We start from the raw sequence: 17,074 nt of genomic DNA on the forward strand, positions 1-17,074 counted from the left end.
TTTTATATTAATTAAAACAATATATAAACAATATCTCTTTTTAGCTATATATAGTCTCCATGCCCATTTACCCTGTAATATATTATAATGCTATCATTGCTAGTGCTACGGACCCTTTCCACGCCATCCCGCTGACCGGCAATAATCGGTGAGAAAAATTAGAAAAAAAAAAAACAAAAACGAAAAACAAAAAACAAAACACAACAAAAAACTTCCTTCATGAGAACAAGAGCAAGTTGTGCAAAGTAGTGCCGCACCCTCCGCCACGCACACCGGGCACCGATTATTGCTGGGCGCTCTGTTGGAGCCGCAGAGTCTTGTGGGCAGTGAGCTGTAAGAGAAGGACATCTTCCAGCTGTGACTTTGACCTTCACGCCCTCTTTCTGCTGTAAACAGAGGCCAACGCTCAACAAGTCCACACAGAGAAAGGGTCCACATCTGTAGGCATAATGGAAATCATATGCATGAGAAAAACAAGTCCAACTCTTATTTGTTTCCACTGTTTCTTTCCCCTCCGTCGCCTGACCCCCATCACCAAAAGCTGTGCCGTGTGCTGGCGCTCCAGGGCTGTGCAGGGCCATAGAAAGTGTCTCGGTTAATTGTTTGTTTGTTTGTTTTTGCTTGCTTTTTTCATGTTTGTACTTCAGACATTCTAGAAGTGCGTAGGTGATACGGTTACCCATCAATTTGCATCGCTGGCTCAAACTCTGAAGTGAACAATTCCTTGTATAACGGAGGAAAATGCAGTCGCACAATGTCTGGGTATATTGCTTTGAACGCCATGAGCTTTTCCGTATGTCGTCCACATAAGGCTCTTAACGTAGACACCTTGCATATTAACTGTAAGTGGGAGAGAGAACAGAAGTCAGGTGTGGGGCAGGCGTGAAAGGGATGAACCACGGGCTGGGGTCCAGCTGTTCTTTACAACACTGTGAGGTGAAATACACCTGATGCAGCTGAAACCTGCAGAGTCAGAGTGATGAGGAAAGCAGCCTCTCAGAACGCTAGGGCCGTGCTGAAGGGGGTGACTGACCCCGAGAAGGCGTTCATCAGCAGATCAGAGCCAGAGACCAGTGAGAACCGTGAGGCTCTTCCCTCTGTTCCAAGACGCCTCCTGCTCTGCCGCCCTGAGCTACGCTTTATCTGCTCTCCCTCAGGGAGAGGTGTGCTGGGGAGGTAGCTCCGCCGTGCAAACATGAGGACCTGAATTTGATCCCTAGAACCTACATAGAAAAAAAAAAAAAAAAGCTAAGCTTGGTGGCAGGAGCTTGTAACTCCAGTGCACGGGAGGTGGTCATAAGAGGGTCCCTGGCGCTCACTACCCAGCCATCCCAGCCTGCTTGGTGAATTATAGGCCAGTGAGAGCCACCATCTCACAAAAGGTGCACACATACACACATGAAGAGGAGAGGTCTGCTGATGGAAAGGCGGAGGGTACTACAAGTAGAGATGTGATCTACTTCACACTTCACGCCGAACTTTACCAGTCGGCCGTAAGGGCAACTGTCTTCTAGCTAGGGAGCGTTCTCTCCATGAAAACCATTCTGGACCTCAGCACATGGCAGTCAGAAAGCCTGAAGCCCCCACGCTGGCCGCTTGCCATTCCGAGGTAACCACATGCCTCAGCAGCACCACACACACCGAGACAAGAGACTGCTTTCAGCCCAAGAGCGGGCCTGTGCAGGGAAGGCTTTCAGCAGACCTTGTGCATGTATCAGGTGCTGTGGGCCGTAAACGAACCTGACAGCGCCCTTGCCCTTGTGCAGAAGATGGAGAAGGGCGAGGCGCCCGCTGCTCCGAATCCTGCCCCCCACTCTTGCCTCAGCCACTCATTCAGCAGGTGCAAAATGAAAAACAGTCATCCACTCCTAATCTTTTGATTCTGACCCACCCCAGCTAGCTATCAAAAGGAAAAAAATAGCAGCCGGGAAAACCAGACCCAAAACGGTTCAGACTGCCTTCTCGTACAGTAAGACACGCTCCAGAACATGAGGAGGAGGGAAGAGCTGCTTTCTCTAAGATCAGAGGCTCCCAGCACCAGCCCTGAAGGATCTTCCTACATTGCACACTATTTTTGCTATGAAAGAAAATTAGCAAAAGTGACACCTCGTGTTTCCACAGAGCAACAGGAAATCGATAAAACACAAAGGGCATGTCCTGCAGATTACTAGTGAATTTAGTGGAAAGAGAGCTAACAGTCTATGTGGCTATTGTGGTTCTGTCCTTGTTAGGGTCTTCCTTTTAAACCCAAAGATTCTTCTGCTTTGTATTATGTTAGCTCTGCTTTAGGCCTGAGCGGAGGGAAAGGAGAGGGGAATTCTGCAGAATCCATTTTCCTGCAATGGCCCTATTATTACTGTGTTCAAGGATATATACGATTGAACCCCAGCAATGAGCTTGGGCCCAACAGAACTGTTTGAGGTGGTGGTCCTTCTGTCTGTTGCCAGCACGGGGTCAGTCAATGCCCGCCCGCAGGAGCCCTCTGGGCCTCACCTTGGTGAGAATTCCATCCTCTCGATGGTTCTTCTGCAGGACGTGCTGCAGAGCTAGCTGGATTTTCTGCTGCAGTTTCTCTATCTTTACCTTTTCCTGCAACCAGGAACGATCTAAACACGAAAAAGGGGGTGCTCTTTAGTCCCATTCCTCCAACCACATTAGCCTGCCCATCCCTTCTGACTTAGACACAGATTTTCATGCCTTTCACAATTTGCTCCCACAGGAGGGGAAGTGGTCCTGCCTGCCACTGTAAGACAGAGTGTAAGACACACTATTTTTGCTGATGCTTGGTGGCAGGGAGCAGCCACCTCTTCTAAAGTGGAGCCATTTAAATTAAGGTCATACTCATGTGACCTTACTGTGGCCCCTCAAGCCTTTCACAAAGTTCTTTTTCTGCAAGAAATGCTGAAGAGCAATCCTGCTCGCCTTCTAAAACACAGCAAACTGCCTTTTCATCCAGGACAACTGGAATTGTAAGTGGTCTAATTAGCAACACTTAATCGTTTGAAGTCTTTCTGTGCAAGAATTCTAAGTAGAGGGTTACTCTACAGAGGCAGGAAATCTTTGGGTTTTATTTTATTTAATTATTAAAAAAATTTTTTTTTGAGGTAGGGTTTTACTCTAGCGCAGGCTGACCTGGAATTCACTACGTAGTCCCAGGGTGTCCCTGAAGTCACAGCGATCCTCCTACCTCTGCCTCTGCTGGATTACAGGCGTGCGCTACCACGCCCGGCTCCCATTTTAGTTTTACTTGGAGGTGTTACCTGCTGACATCAGTACAAATGCAGAGAACAATGCAATCTCGTCTTCAGTCAGGTGCATAGAACACAAGCTCTTCCCGAATTCAAACACAAAGCTAATGAAGTCTTCACAACCTGCCAACGCGGAAAGACAGACAGTTTAGGACTTTGCGTGCTATCCTAGGAGAAAGCTGGAAGAGAGGCGTGGGACTTGTGGTGACGTCTGCACAGTCCGCTAGGTTACAAGAGGCAAGACCGGGTTAGCCAGCGCCACCGTGGAGACCACGGTCACCACTCCTCTCCACTCCTGCCAACGTCACCGCCCAGCAATGACGAGAGAGAACTTCTGCTGTGTGAGTGTGTGTGGCAGGAGGGGAAAGAACGTCTGGACAGAGAGTAGAGGCCAGAGGTCGATGTCAAGTGTCTTCCTTAGTCACTGTTCACCTTAGTTTCGAGACAGGGTCCCTCACTGAACCCAGAATTACATTGACTTGGCTTGACTAGCCCAGGCCACCTTGTTTCACCCTACCACCCTGAGCCGAAATGATAGATGTGCACTGCTGTATTTGACTTTTTTTTTAAGTGAAGGGGAGAAGATGGGGTTTAAATATTTTGTTTTTATTTATTTATTTAACAGGGGGGGCGAGGGAGGGAGAGAGGGAGAGAATGGGTGCACCAGGGTCTCCAGACACGACAAACGAACTCCAGACCTGTGTGCCCCCTTGTGCATCTGGCTTATGTGGGTCCTGGGGAATCGAACCTCTAGGTCTTTTGGCTTCACAGGCATATGCCTTAACTGCTAAGCCATCCCTCTAGCCCTGTATTTGACTTTTTAAAACACATTTTATTTGTTTGAGAGAGAAAGAGACAGATAGAGAAAAAGAGTATGGGCGTGCCAGAGTCTCCAGCCTGTGAACGAAGTCCAGATGCGTGCGCCACATGTGCATCTGGCTTTACATGGGCGCTGGGCAATTGAACCTATATCCTTTGGCTTTTCCAGCAAACGCCTTAACTGCTGAACCGTCTCTCCAGCCCAGCATTTGAGTTTTATGTGAGTGGTAAGGGATCTGAACTCGGGGCTGCATGCATGTGTGGCAAGCACTTTACCAACTGAGCCATCTCCTCAGCCCCTTTAAGAGATTTCTTTGGGTTTCTTCATATTTCAGGACGGCACTTGGAGGGACATACTTTCATCGTTGCCATTTTGGGGCTGAGAAAATAGGGATTTGGAAGAGATGCGTAATATACGTGCAATCCTGCAAGCAGGAAGTACAGCCTGGGGTTCAAAGCCAGGCTGCCTGACTTTTTGAGCTCATAGGAGCCAGTGGCTATAGGCTAGCTGAAATGTTAAATCCACTCCTTTTGTCTCAACTCTATGTACTCTTCCACAGCTAAATAAATTCTGTTGGTACAACTATTACAACTGTCAAACTAAACAATGTGAAAATTCTACAATACACAAATTCCAAAGGCTGATTAAGCTGGTGTTTAGTCTACTGGATCTGCCAGGTGTGTATGGCAGTGGGCAGTGGTGCCTTAGCTAAACATACCTTCTGGCATGCATCTCTTAAAAAGTTACTTGGGGGAGGGAATTACCATAGGATATATTTTGTAATCATGGAAAATGTTAATAAAAATTTTTTAAAAAAGTTACTTGGCATATCTTAGATTCATTTTCCTTCTTAATGAAAATAATCTGGTATGTTGAAATGCTAAAAATTCAAAATGACTAATTTATATAATACCTGCCATAGTTTTTGTTTGCTGTCTTTTTAGATATATGCATTTCCTTCTTGCTAATGGTTATTGTCTAAGGGGCTGGGGAAGGTTGCCTTTTTGGTCTTTGCTAGATTTTATGTGTCAATCATAGCTAATAGGACACTTTATTCCTTACAGATCTAGTTTCTTAAAACCTGGAAGGGAGGGCTAGAGAGGTGGCTTAGCAGTTAAGGTGCTTGCTTGTGAAGTGTAAGGACCTAGGTTTGATTCTGCAATATCCACATAAGCCAGGTGCCCAGGTTGGCACTGAGTATCTGGCGTTTGTTTGCAATGGCTGGAGCCCTGGTGTGCACATTCTCTCTCTCAATAAATAAGAGTTTTAAAAAACCTGGAAGGGAAAGGACATATAATATAAACGACTTCAACTCCTAACTATATGAAATGAAATTCTTGATCTTTACATACGATATGGACAAACAGTGCTTGGGGCATATTAACATCTCCACACTTCTACAGCAAAGGAGGCATAGGTCCCGTTATTCCAGCTTTTAAATAACTAGTTTCCATTTTGCTCAGCGAGAGGTTTGACCCAACCCACACCGTTTCACACAACCCCAGTTTCCAGAAAATCCACCCCGAGCTTTCCTCACCTAAGGATTTGAAGACATCGGGGCTGGCATACTTCCCGTCAAAGTACACGGTGTTGTTCTGAGAGTCAAAGGCACGGCACATCCTGATAAACACCACCTCGAGAGAACCTGTGCGGAGGCAGAATTGGCTTGCGTCATCAACGGATGGCAGAGCGTGCATTTCTAAGGAGCTCATGCTACAGGGCCCATCCTGTGGCATCATCGTGGGCGTGTGCCATGTGTAGCTCTCACTCAGGCCAGCCCCAGCCCAAGAGGGTAGAAAAAAAAAAAAACAACAAAGACGGATTGTCGACAGTCTGATACCTTGCACGGCAGTCTCAAAGCTGCTAGGTCAACACTGATTCATATTTATTAAAAGAATCCAAACCCAAGGATGGCTACTTGAGCCCATAAGTCTCTACCTAACCACCTAGCCTCAGGGTCTGAGGGCAGTGGTCAGATGTGGGAACGCTGCAGAGGAGAAGCGACCTTAAAAACTTTTGCTTAAGAAAGGAAAGAAAAAGAAAAGGAGTCAGTTTCTGCTGAGCAAACCCTGAGCTGAGCTCTTATCTCTGTAGAAAACTGCTCGTGACACCTTCCTTAGCAAGCACTTCCTTAACAAGCTGGGGGTGGGGGGGGGGGTTAGGAGGCAGGCATCAGAACTCACCGGCGAAGCGCATACCTGCTTTCAGAAGCACAATTTGATCGTTTTGACACAGTTCCATAAACCCATCGATGCGTTTGGCAAACTCCACCACATACTGGATGGCTTCTGTGATTTTGATGGCACACAGCTGCCACATCACCTCTCGCTGCTGTGAAAGAGGGAGAGACACTGACATGCCTGCCCATCCCGCAGCCGCGGCCCCACGGGCCTGACTGCTCCTACTCAGCCAAGCTTTCTGTGGAAATGGATTTCCAAAGGCGGTAGGATTACGAAAATACGCAATTGCCCTGTTATTTGGGTTACAAGAGACTACTTTCACATCCTTTCTGCTTCCTCTCACTCTCAGCTTCCTTTCTGGCGGCCACGGAAGATAGGAAGCCCCACGCCACCCCCCACCCAAAAAAAGCCAGGACGTAGCATCTTTGCTGCGATAGCCTGGACCACAGAGAGGCAAAGGAAGTACTTCTCGTGAGCACTTCTGCCTTAGGGACTGAGCAACGCTTTCACGGGGAAGGGGAGTCGCTGAAATTGTTTTGTGCATCTGCTATGAGCGAGAAGATTTATGACATCCCAGTTTCATGTAGTGTTCATAAAATTTCCCTTCTGTGGTCCAGAAAATGACATAAAATCTCAAAGGTTTAGTGGGTACAGGAACTGGATTCAAATGCAAACATCCCTGGTGGTGAAGTCCCATTTCATTTCATGCGCATTGCAGGTTCTTACTGTCTCAACTCTCCTTCATCACTCTGGGGGCTGGGGTGACTTGCCCAAAAGCAAAGTGACAACCAACCTGGTCACCTGCGTCCCCTGTGTATCCCTCTCCAGCTCATCCCAGGATGCCCTGGGTGCGGTGAGTTGCCTTTTTCAATTTAAGAGCATTTCTGTCAACATGATGGAGGGGGTCGTGATGTTACACTTTCCAGCTACAGACCAGGGGTATTGGCTCCCTCTAACATGTGTAACATGTGCAACATGAAGCAGACCGCCCACAAACCTCCCATCTCAGGCTCTGAGCACTTCTGACCAGACTTCCAGACTCTGTTTTTGTCTGTGTTCTCTAAACTTGTTAACCTCAAAGCATGAGGCTGAGATGATTTTATTTCAGATTCTAGTCCTTAACATCTTCCACTGGAGGACTGGGACAAATATGAGCCCATACAAGCTTTCGGAAGGATCTAGTTCCCCATTGGCAAATGCGGTAGATGTGTGTGTGCTTATAAAACACGGTAGAATCAGTGCTCAAACATCACACGCGGGCAACTGGCTTTAAGCGCACACTCAGCTCGGGAGGAAGGTCTCTGAACAGAAATCGCTGCGGGCCATGCCTTCTCCCATCGGGCTGTGCTCTTGAGTAAATTCCTCACACCCACACCCCGCTCTCATTGGTCTCAGTCCGAGGAGAGAGTCCCCGACTCTACCTTGTTCTGGTAATTCTCGACCTCTTCCTGCAGGAAGGTCTGCCACGTTATCTGCTGCAGCTCTTCCCGCAAGTACTGGCAGGTTTCCAGGTGGGACTTGGATATATTCTGTGCAAGATGCTCTAGGGAGAGAAAGCAGGTCACAGCCATGAGCGGCCACGTTCTTCAGAGGCCCAGTGGCTCCTCCACCTCTTCAAGAGTAACCCACGTAAGGCAGCCTGCTCACTGACCAGGCGGGGTTACCTTTACACATCAAAGAAGAAGCCTGGACCGATTCTGTATTTGGGCGCAGGGGGACGGAGGGCAGAAGCTTTGCAAAGCTTACCACTGACTGTGGTGAGGCATGGTGGCTTCAAAGACTCCTACCCTTGACCTCATTCTAGGCTTCACACCCACATCTGGGAATGAACATATAGTGACCTACTTAGGGAAATGATTGATGGCTCTTCTTGGTACTTTTGTGAGGTCTGCTGAAAAGCTAGGCACTGATGCTCCTTAGTGATGACAGCTATGCGTTTCGGTCATCTTGCAAACAGTGCGACAAGCTTGCTGGGGTACTCACCTGTGACTGTGAGCTGGTGTAGCTGTGACAGACTCTGGACCTAGACTGTCCCAGCCTGTGTCTCGGCCTTGCTATTTCCTAGCTGTGTGGTTTTGGGTGTAAGCCATCTAACTTCTGAATGTTTTGCTCTCCTCCTTGGTGACATGAGGAAGAGAGCCCCTGTGCCATAGGGCCACTGTGTTCAGCAGTTAGAATGGGAAGGGGGGGGCTGGAGAGATGGCTTAGCGGTTAAGCGCTTGCCTGTGAAGCCTAAGATTCCCGGTTCGAGGCTCGGTTCCCCAGGTCCCACGTTAGCCAGATGCACAAGGGGGTGCACGCGTCTGGAGTTCGTTTGCAGAGGCTGGAAGCCCTGACGCTCCCATTCTCTCTTTCTCCCTCTATCTGTCTCTGTGTCTGTTGCTGTCAAATAAATAAATAAATAATGAACAAAAAATATTAAAAAAAAAGAATGGGAAGGGGGGTGTTCCATAGACTGTAGTGTATAGTTGGGATACTTGAGCATGTTAAAGAAGGCCATGCCCGGGCTGCAGAGATGGCTTAGTGGTTAAGGCACTTGCCTGAGAAGCCTAAGGACCCAGGTTTGATTCCCCAGAACCCACGTAAGCCAGATGCACAAGGTGGCACATATGTTTGGAGTTCATTTGCACTGGCTGGATGCCTTGCTATGCCCATTTTCTCTTTCTTAAAAAAAATAAATATATTTAGGACAAAAAAAGAAATCCATGTCCAAGAGGCCCTCTGTAGGAAACCGTGACCTCTAGATATAGATGGACACGCTGCAAAGATAATTGAAGACATTGGAAAATAAGGTTTGAAGGTGATTCCCATCACAAGATAAAGATAATCGCCACTATTTCACTATCAGGAAAGGGAGCGGCTGGTGTTGCCGGAGTACAGTTGGAGAATGCTTCTTGGAAGAGTGGGGACGCTGCAGTGGTCCTCGCAGGGAGAGGCTAGGATTGGCAAGAGTGGCCAATTACATTGGGAGGGGCGCCGGCTCCGTTTAGAAAGGAAGGGTCTTGGATGTTTCTGTTGGATCGGGATGTGGCATAACAATGAAATCAGCAGACGGCTCAGGGAGAGCTGACACGCTGATGATTGTATCTGGGGATGGAGACAAAGCTTTGCACTCAGTGGATCTGTGGGTTTCAGGCAAGGGAACCAGCTCAATGGCTGCTGGAATCTCAACAGAGGGGGCTAATCATGGATCAGGCCAGTAGTCATTGTTAGCAAAGAGAAGGATGATTCAAGAAGTATTTTAAGGGGGCTGAAGAGATAGCTTAGCTGTTAATAGCTGTTAAGGTGCTTGCCTGCAAAGCCAAAGGACCCAGGTTTGATTCCCCAGTACCCACATAAAGCCAGATGCACAAGGTGGCACCCTGGTGCACCCATTCTCTTTCTATCTGCCTGTCCCTCTCTTACATAAATAAATAAAATGTTAGAAGAAAGCCATTAAAAAAAAATGCATGTTAAAAGCCAGCATGGTCTAACATGCCTGTAAACCCAAGTTTGAAGCCAATTCTGTCTACATTAGCAAGTTCTAGGCTTGCTAGGTCCTACTATTGACACTCTGTTTCAAAACAAAGCATATGAGAAAGAAGAATCGACACAGCGCTGTATCAGGTTTTCTCCCCCAGTCTGTGGTGAGGCTGCCGCGGGAAGCAACGTTAGCAGCACGGGCAAGAGTGTGCATCTGCTCGTGAACATGGCGCTGCTTCCTCCCAACAGGAGATTTGTTTGTGTGGAAACAGAGGAGGTTCACCTAACTGGAGTTTGAAGAAGACTCCTTGGAGACACAGAAATGCAATCCATCCTCACAGCCCTATTTGGCAACACACAGATCCCAAAGCTGCACAGGAAAACAGAATAAAACAAACATAAAACAGCCGGGTGTGGTGGTACGTGCCTTTAATCCCAGCACTCGGGAGGCAGAGGTAGGAGGATCACCATGAGTTCAAGGCCACCCTGAGACAGAGTGAATTGCAGGTCAGCCTGGGCTAGAGCGAGACCCTGCTTCATAAAACTAAACACAACCCTAAAAAGGGAGAGACAGAGAAAGAGACAAGAGGGAGAGGGAGAAGCCAACATGTCAGCCATGTCATACTCGGTGACGCCTGTGCCGTCTATTTCCTCTAGGAAGAGCTCTCGCTACATAGGCTGATGCTGGAATGGAAAGCACTGTTTGCAGATATGGCGCTGGGAGAGATGAACAATGTTCACAGGGACACGGGATCTTGTGGAGTAAGTGGCAGAAAGCCATGCTCGTCCAGGGCACACTTTCCCCCGGTTCTTATGGTCAACATCCAGTTTGACCTCATTCTAAAACATGTGGCCTTGGAGCTGCATGTTTGTAATGGGTGGGTGGGGGGTAGGATTGCTGTGAGTTCAAGGCCAGACTGGGCTAGATATGTAGTTCAGTGGCAGAGTGCTTACCTGGCATGCGCAAAGCCCTGGGCTCGATTCCAACCATGGCAAAACCAACAAAATGAGACTAAATGTTGACACCTGGTGCTAATTGAGTCAGGCTTTCAGGACAGCCAGGACACAATGAACAGTGCAATGCCAGTGACCCGCCAGTAGAGGGCAGTGGCTGCATTCGCGCCGAGAAGCTCAAACTACGTTTGATTCCAATTCATAATAGATTTGGCAAGCCTGAGATTTTTAGACGCTTTGCTATTTTTTAAATTTTTATTTATTTTATTTATTAGGGAGAGAAAGAGAATGGGCACTCCAGGGCCTCTAGCCACTTCAAATGAATGTGTCACCATCTATCTGGCTTACATGGGTCCTGGGGAATTGAACCTGGTTCCTTTGGCTTTGCAGGATAATGCCTTAACCACTAAGCTGTATATCCAGCCCCAACACTTTGTTATTTTTATTTATTTATTTATTTTTAAATATTTTTTGTTCAATTTTTATTTATTTATTTGAGAGTGACAGACAGAGAGAAAGACAGATAGAGGGAGAGAGAGAATGGGCGAGCCAGGGCTTCCAGCCTCTGCAAACGAACTCCAGACGCGTGCGCCCCCTTGTGCATCTGGCTAACGTGGGTCCTGGGGAACCGAGCCTCGAACCGGGGTCCTTAGGCTTCACAGGCAAGCGCTTAACCGCTAAGCCATCTCTCCAGCCCCATTTTGTTATTTTTAAATGCCCATCTCAGTGAAGGAGAGTATGGTCAGACTGAATAAAAGTTAAGGAATTTGTGTGGCTCCCAAAGGAGTGAGATGTCTTGGATCTGGGAGTTAGGGGACAGGCTATCTGCTGGAAGCTCAGCTTTGGGACACAGGCCACTGGGCTCCCGAGGTGCTCACAGACTTTACGAATGGGCAAGAACTTTTTAGAGGTCATCTGGCCTAAACTCTTACATTGTGCGGACCCGTCAACAACTAGCCTTTACCTAGCACTTACAGCCATTCCGAATGCACGTCTTCTCTCTTAACCCACGTGACTGCACATGTTGACAGTGGAGGCTCTGAGCCACGGCGACGTTAATGACTTATCCAAAGTGTCTCAGCCAACAGGTGGCAGAGCTCTGAATCAAATGCAATTTGGCTTTGGAATCTGTGCTTAACCTTTTTATGCGTAAATGTATTTGTACTTAACTATAAATATCAATAAAATAGATAGGTAGCCTGTTATCTAGGAGGGGCACTTGTCGCTTGCAGGTATCATGACTAATACATTACAGAAAGGCTGGGGCCACATGAGTTGACCTCTTGCGTGTTTCTCTGCCTGCCGTGTCAGTCTGTCATCTCACCTGCCCACGGCATTCACGAGCAGCAGGCATCCTAACAAACACAGCTATCACATACAATCAAAGGGTGCTAGGTGCTTCTCTGGAACGTGTCCCTCAGGCACGAGGTGGACCTCACGGGCAGCACTTCCTAGCCAAGGATGAAGACACATCCCTTTGAAAATAGCAAGCTGTTGGGTAGCATTACCAAAAGATAGAACTGGATATGTTGCCACACAGTTTCTTTTCCTATCATGTAATTTCATTCGTTCTACTTCCAGTGACAAAGTTTAGCCCGCCATGAAGTCAAGAGCCTTATTTAGAAAGGACAGCAGAACTGGACCTGTGAGGGAGTCACCAGGGATTGTGACTGCTAGGTAGTTTCCAAGAAGGAACAGCCACTCTTAACCACTCTGCTACTTTTAGCTCCTTGAACTACTCAAATACATGGAATAGAAAATTGGAACTCAATTTTAATATTTTTTAAAAATTCTGGTTTTTGGGGGAGGGAGGTTAGGTATGGTCCTAGTTTTGAGTTCATTCAACTTAGAAATTGCCATAACCTATGGTTCCTCGGCCTGCTGGGAGGATCCCAGTGTGAATCTTAACAGGGACCTCATTTAACACCCCCATCCCCTTGAGCATGCAGGGGCTTTTCGCCAAAGTGGCCTGTCCAAGGGCAGTTCTGTGTCCGAGTCCTGTGGATTAATTTCAGAATGGAACACCTGACAAGCCCCCAGGACGGATGTCCTGGCAGGTATGGGAAGGCTGCAGCGAGCCTAAAGCGAGTCAGGTCACTGGGTTCAGGTTCATGAGATCATCTCAGTCAAATCCTTAATTCATTTCTGAAAAATTTATTTTCATTACAGCTCAGCTTCAGACTCAGCCAGCCAAGATTTCATGACAAAAATGGAAGGTTTTTGTTCTTGTTCAAGGAAAAAAAAAACAAAAACCACTCAAACCCACTTGTACTCAGTTGGGCCGCGAGTTCAGAGGTGTCTCTATTAATCAAGAGAACTGTGATCCACCTTCAGCACAGCCGCAGCTGAAGACCAGAGGACTTAAATTTAGACGCACAAAGAGGCGCTTGTGTCACAGCAGTAAAGAACATTCGGTTTATTCTACTTGGAGAAAGATTTTACTGGAAATATAAATTTTCACGTAAAAGGTGTTTGGTGGGGGCACCGAGGTAGAGGAGCCGTGTGAAGAACACGGCCCGACGGCTGTACACCGAGGGCTGCTGGGCTCCATTCCCAGCCGCTCCTCCACCTGAGGTCTGTGTGCACGGCTCGAATTAACCTATTTCAATTAGCCGCAGAGATGACTCTCAAAGGACTGTAACCTTGTGCATGAAGCCTGGGTGGGGGGGGGCGATCGAATTCTAAATCTGCAAAGGCTCTCATCAAAGGTTATTTTTTTTTAATAACAGTGCTATATAAAATGATTAAATATAGCATATGATGTTAACATAACTTGTTTGAAATGGAAAGTTTTCCATTGTCTATGCTATCAACATTTTTAGGTCACGTCTTTTTTTTTTTTCTTTTTTTAAAAAAAGCCTTGTCCCAGCAATGAAGAAATGAGTGGTGGTGCTTTTTTTTATATGAAATATATCAATACATACTTTTTTTTTTTTTTTGGTTTTTCGAAGTAGGGTCTCACTCTGGTCCAGGCTGACCTGGAACTAACTCTGTCATCTCAGGGTGGCCTTGAACTCATGGCAATCCTCCTACCTCTGTCCCCCGAGTGTTGGGATTAAAAGCGTGTGCCACCACGCCCGGCCAATACATACTTTTTATTTTATTTTATTTTATTTTATTTTATTTTATTTTATTTTATTTATTTATTTGAGAGTGACAGACATAGAGAGAAAGACAGATAGAGGGAGAGAGAGAATGGGTGCGCCAGGGCCTCCAGCCTCTGTAAACAAATTCCAGACGCGTGCGCCCCCTTGTGCATCTGGCTAACATGGGACCTGGGGAACCGAGCCTCGAACCGGGGTCCTTAGGCTTCACAGGCAAGCGCTCAACCGCTAAGCCATCTCTCCAGCCCCAATACATACTTTTTAATCTTCAAAGTATTCGGGCAAGTTATAAAGCTAATTCCTCTTTGACATCTGTAGGACACATCTCTACGGCAAAACCGCGGTGCCTCTGGGGCAGAGCGGATGAGGTCCACGGCGCAAGCGGGTTAGGTCCGCCAGAGGTGTTACTGCCTAAGAGCAGCCTGCTTGTCTGGTCACCAATAGTCACGTATGCTGGTGTAATATAACTGGATTTCCCACCCCCCTCACAAAAAGTTTGAGAATTTTTACAATCAAAGTGTCCAAGTTTAGCAGGGAGGATGAAATACAAGGAGACTGGGCACTGAGTCAAGTCACAATTAGGAGGAATAGGTTGTCTCACGCTGTCACATAGGAGGGTGACTGAGGGCAAGAGTCATGTGCTGGCACGTGAAAAAGCTGCAAGGGAGGTCCCTACCAGGATATGCCGGATGTAGGACAGTAGACAAGCTAAATGCCCTTGGTTATCACACCACGGCGTAATATGAATGCGCCAGAATGTGAGTGCTCTCCAGAAGTGTACTTTAGGTGTCGATTAAAAACAGAGACAGGGGCTGGAGAAATGGCTTAGCGGTTAAGGCATTTGCCTGCAAAGCTGAAGGACCCAGGTTCGATTCCCCAGGACCTACGTTAGCTAGATGCCCTGGGGGCGGGGGCGCATGCATCTGGAGTCTGTTTGCAGTGGCTGGAAGCTCTGGTACACCCATTCTCTTAATGTCTCTTCAGTAAATAAATAAAAATAAAATATTAAAAAAAAAAAACCAGAGAGCGAAGTTTAAATGTTAGCAACCAGGTCAAAAATCTATGTGTAGGGCTGGAGAGATGGCTTAGCGGTTGAGCGCTTGCCTGTGAAACCTAAGGACCCCAGTTCAAGGCTCGGTTCCCCAGGTCCCACGTTACCCAGATGCACAAGGGGCCGCACACGTCTGGAGTTCCTTTGCAGTGGCTGGAGGCCCTGGTGCACCCATTCTCTCTCTCTCTCTCTCTCTCTGTCTCTCTGTGTCCCTCTCAAATTATAAAAATTAAAAAAAAAATAACTATGTGTATAGACCAGATTTGGTTTGTGGATTGGCTTTGTGCATGGTGACTTTAGGCCTAAAAGCCAAACCTGGGCTCTGACTAAAGTAGATAATTAACATCAATGTAACCTTTTCCCGAGCGGACTGTTTTCTGCTGAACTCGGGGTCTGCTCACTTGTGTTCTGACTCACTGCTGAGCTGAGGTGAACGCAGCTGCTGGGGAAGCCGGGCAAACGACGGATAATGAAAAGCCGCTGCCGCCGCGCGGCGAGCCTCCTTACCTAGTTCCGCCATGGACACCGTCGGGGAGGCCTCTCCGTTGGTGAAGGAGCAGTAGGGGAAGAAGCCAGACGCTGGTGTGTAGTCACATATGGGCTCCGGTTTGATCCCGTTGATGTCCAGCCCTGACTGGTCCGGCGAGGGCTGTATGTCCAGGTAGAAGCTGCTGACGGCCGAGTCGGCCTTGCTGCCCTCGGGGGTGTGCCCGTCCACGTAGCTGCTGAGGTCGTCCTGCAGCTCCGTCAGCCCGTTGGCCGAGATGCTGTAGGTGGGCGTCAGCGGCTCCGCTTCGCCCGGCTGCTGCTGGTGGTCACGCTGCTGCTGCTGCAGCCGGTGCTTCTGCACCTCTGCGTACAAGCTGTCCCGCTGCTTCTTCGACATCCGGCCAAACTTGACGGCTGGAACAGAGAAGGTGGCGAGGCGCACCTGAACCGGGGGGCTGCCCTTCCTGGCGCCCGCGCCCCGCGCCTGCTCTGGGCCCCGCGAGGTCTCAGATAGTCTCATCCACAACCCCAGCTTAGAGCAGTCAGACATCTCACAGGCTCCCCCCTCCCCGGCACACATCCGTCGGCACCTGAATTTCAGACAGACAGACTAGGACCAGGAGGAAACCCCCAGGCTCCCTTCCCTCAGTGGGCACCATGAGGCATAACTTAGTTTTCCTTTTTTTTTTTTTTTTGGCGGGGGTGAGTGGAGGTAGGATCTCGCTCTAGCCCAGGCTGACCTGAATTCACTACGTAGTTCCAGGCTGGCCTCAAACCCATGGCAATCCTTCTGCCTCCCTAGTGCTGAGATTAGAGGCGTGCGCCACCATGCCTGGCTTAGTTTCCTTTTGTAAGATTCACTGGAGTGTGTGTACGGGCACGCACGTGCCACAGAGTAATGCGGAGTGCAGAAGACAGCCATGGCGTGTTTGTCTACTCCGTCCACCTTGTTTGAGACAAGGGCTGTCTTTCTGTCTTTTTGCAGATGGGAAGGCCAGTCTATCTGGGAATCCTCCTGGCCCGGCCTCCCACTGTGTGTCAGGGGTTACAGGTGTGCGCACCACTTTGTACCCGGCTTCACATGGATGCTGGGCCTTGAACTTGGGCCAGCAAGCTTCTCTAAGTACACAGCCATCTCCCCAGCCTGTTTCTTTGTAAGGTAGAGTCTGCTATGTTGCCCAGGCTGGCCTCTAATTAGCGATCCTCCTGCCTCAACCTCCTGAGGGTTGGGACGACAGGTGTGATGGGCTTGTTCACATGCCACCATGCAGCTGGCATAGGCCTGCGCTCCTTTCCCAGTGTTCACACTGACAGGCCAGGACACAGGGCTCGAGAGAGTGCGGGGGGGGGGGGGGGCAGCAGCTCAAGCGTCTCTCGGGGCTGCTCTGTGCTCAGGAATGGGGCTCTTCCCGGGCGAACAGCTGGATCTGGGGCTCAGAGAGTGGATGAAGCCTTTGCCACTTCCTGAGTTACATGACCGAGTCTCCCTGACCTACAAAGCCCCCTCCCCACTCATGGGTCCTGCCAGCAGCCTCTGCCAAGTTCTTGGGATTATCAAGATAAGGTCTGGGGGGGGGGGTCTCACTATGTTGCCCTTGCTGGCTTTAATCTCCTGGGCTCCAGCAGTCCCACCTCTGCCTGCCATGTAAGTGACGACCCCCCCCCCCAGCTGGGGCCTCGATCTGCCTGCAAGTGACATGTCTGTCTGTTGCTGTCCAGCATCAAATGAAGAGAACCTCGCGGTGAGAGGCCAGTCCTTCACGAGC

At 48.6% G+C, this 17,074-nt stretch overlaps 1 protein-coding gene across 1 annotated transcript in view; it reads right to left on the reverse strand.

Moving 5' to 3' along the window:
• Window positions 1–219: 219 nt before the first annotated feature.
• Window positions 220–17,074, reverse strand: part of Rora (RAR related orphan receptor A) — a 97,183-nt gene continuing 80,328 nt past the window's right edge. Inside the window, exons 4-10 of the mRNA XM_045160415.1 lie at window positions 15,327–15,722; window positions 7,670–7,791; window positions 6,267–6,399; window positions 5,606–5,713; window positions 3,261–3,371; window positions 2,494–2,606; window positions 220–840 (exon numbers count right to left, since the gene is read on the reverse strand). Of these exons, the coding sequence (XP_045016350.1) occupies window positions 676–840; window positions 2,494–2,606; window positions 3,261–3,371; window positions 5,606–5,713; window positions 6,267–6,399; window positions 7,670–7,791; window positions 15,327–15,722 (1,148 nt within the window). The 3' untranslated portion in view covers window positions 220–675. The remainder of the gene's footprint in view (window positions 841–2,493; window positions 2,607–3,260; window positions 3,372–5,605; window positions 5,714–6,266; window positions 6,400–7,669; window positions 7,792–15,326; window positions 15,723–17,074) is intronic.

Source organism: Jaculus jaculus, chromosome 10, assembly GCF_020740685.1.
Source record: "Jaculus jaculus isolate mJacJac1 chromosome 10, mJacJac1.mat.Y.cur, whole genome shotgun sequence".
In the NCBI taxonomy this organism is placed as follows: domain Eukaryota; kingdom Metazoa; phylum Chordata; class Mammalia; order Rodentia; family Dipodidae; genus Jaculus; species Jaculus jaculus.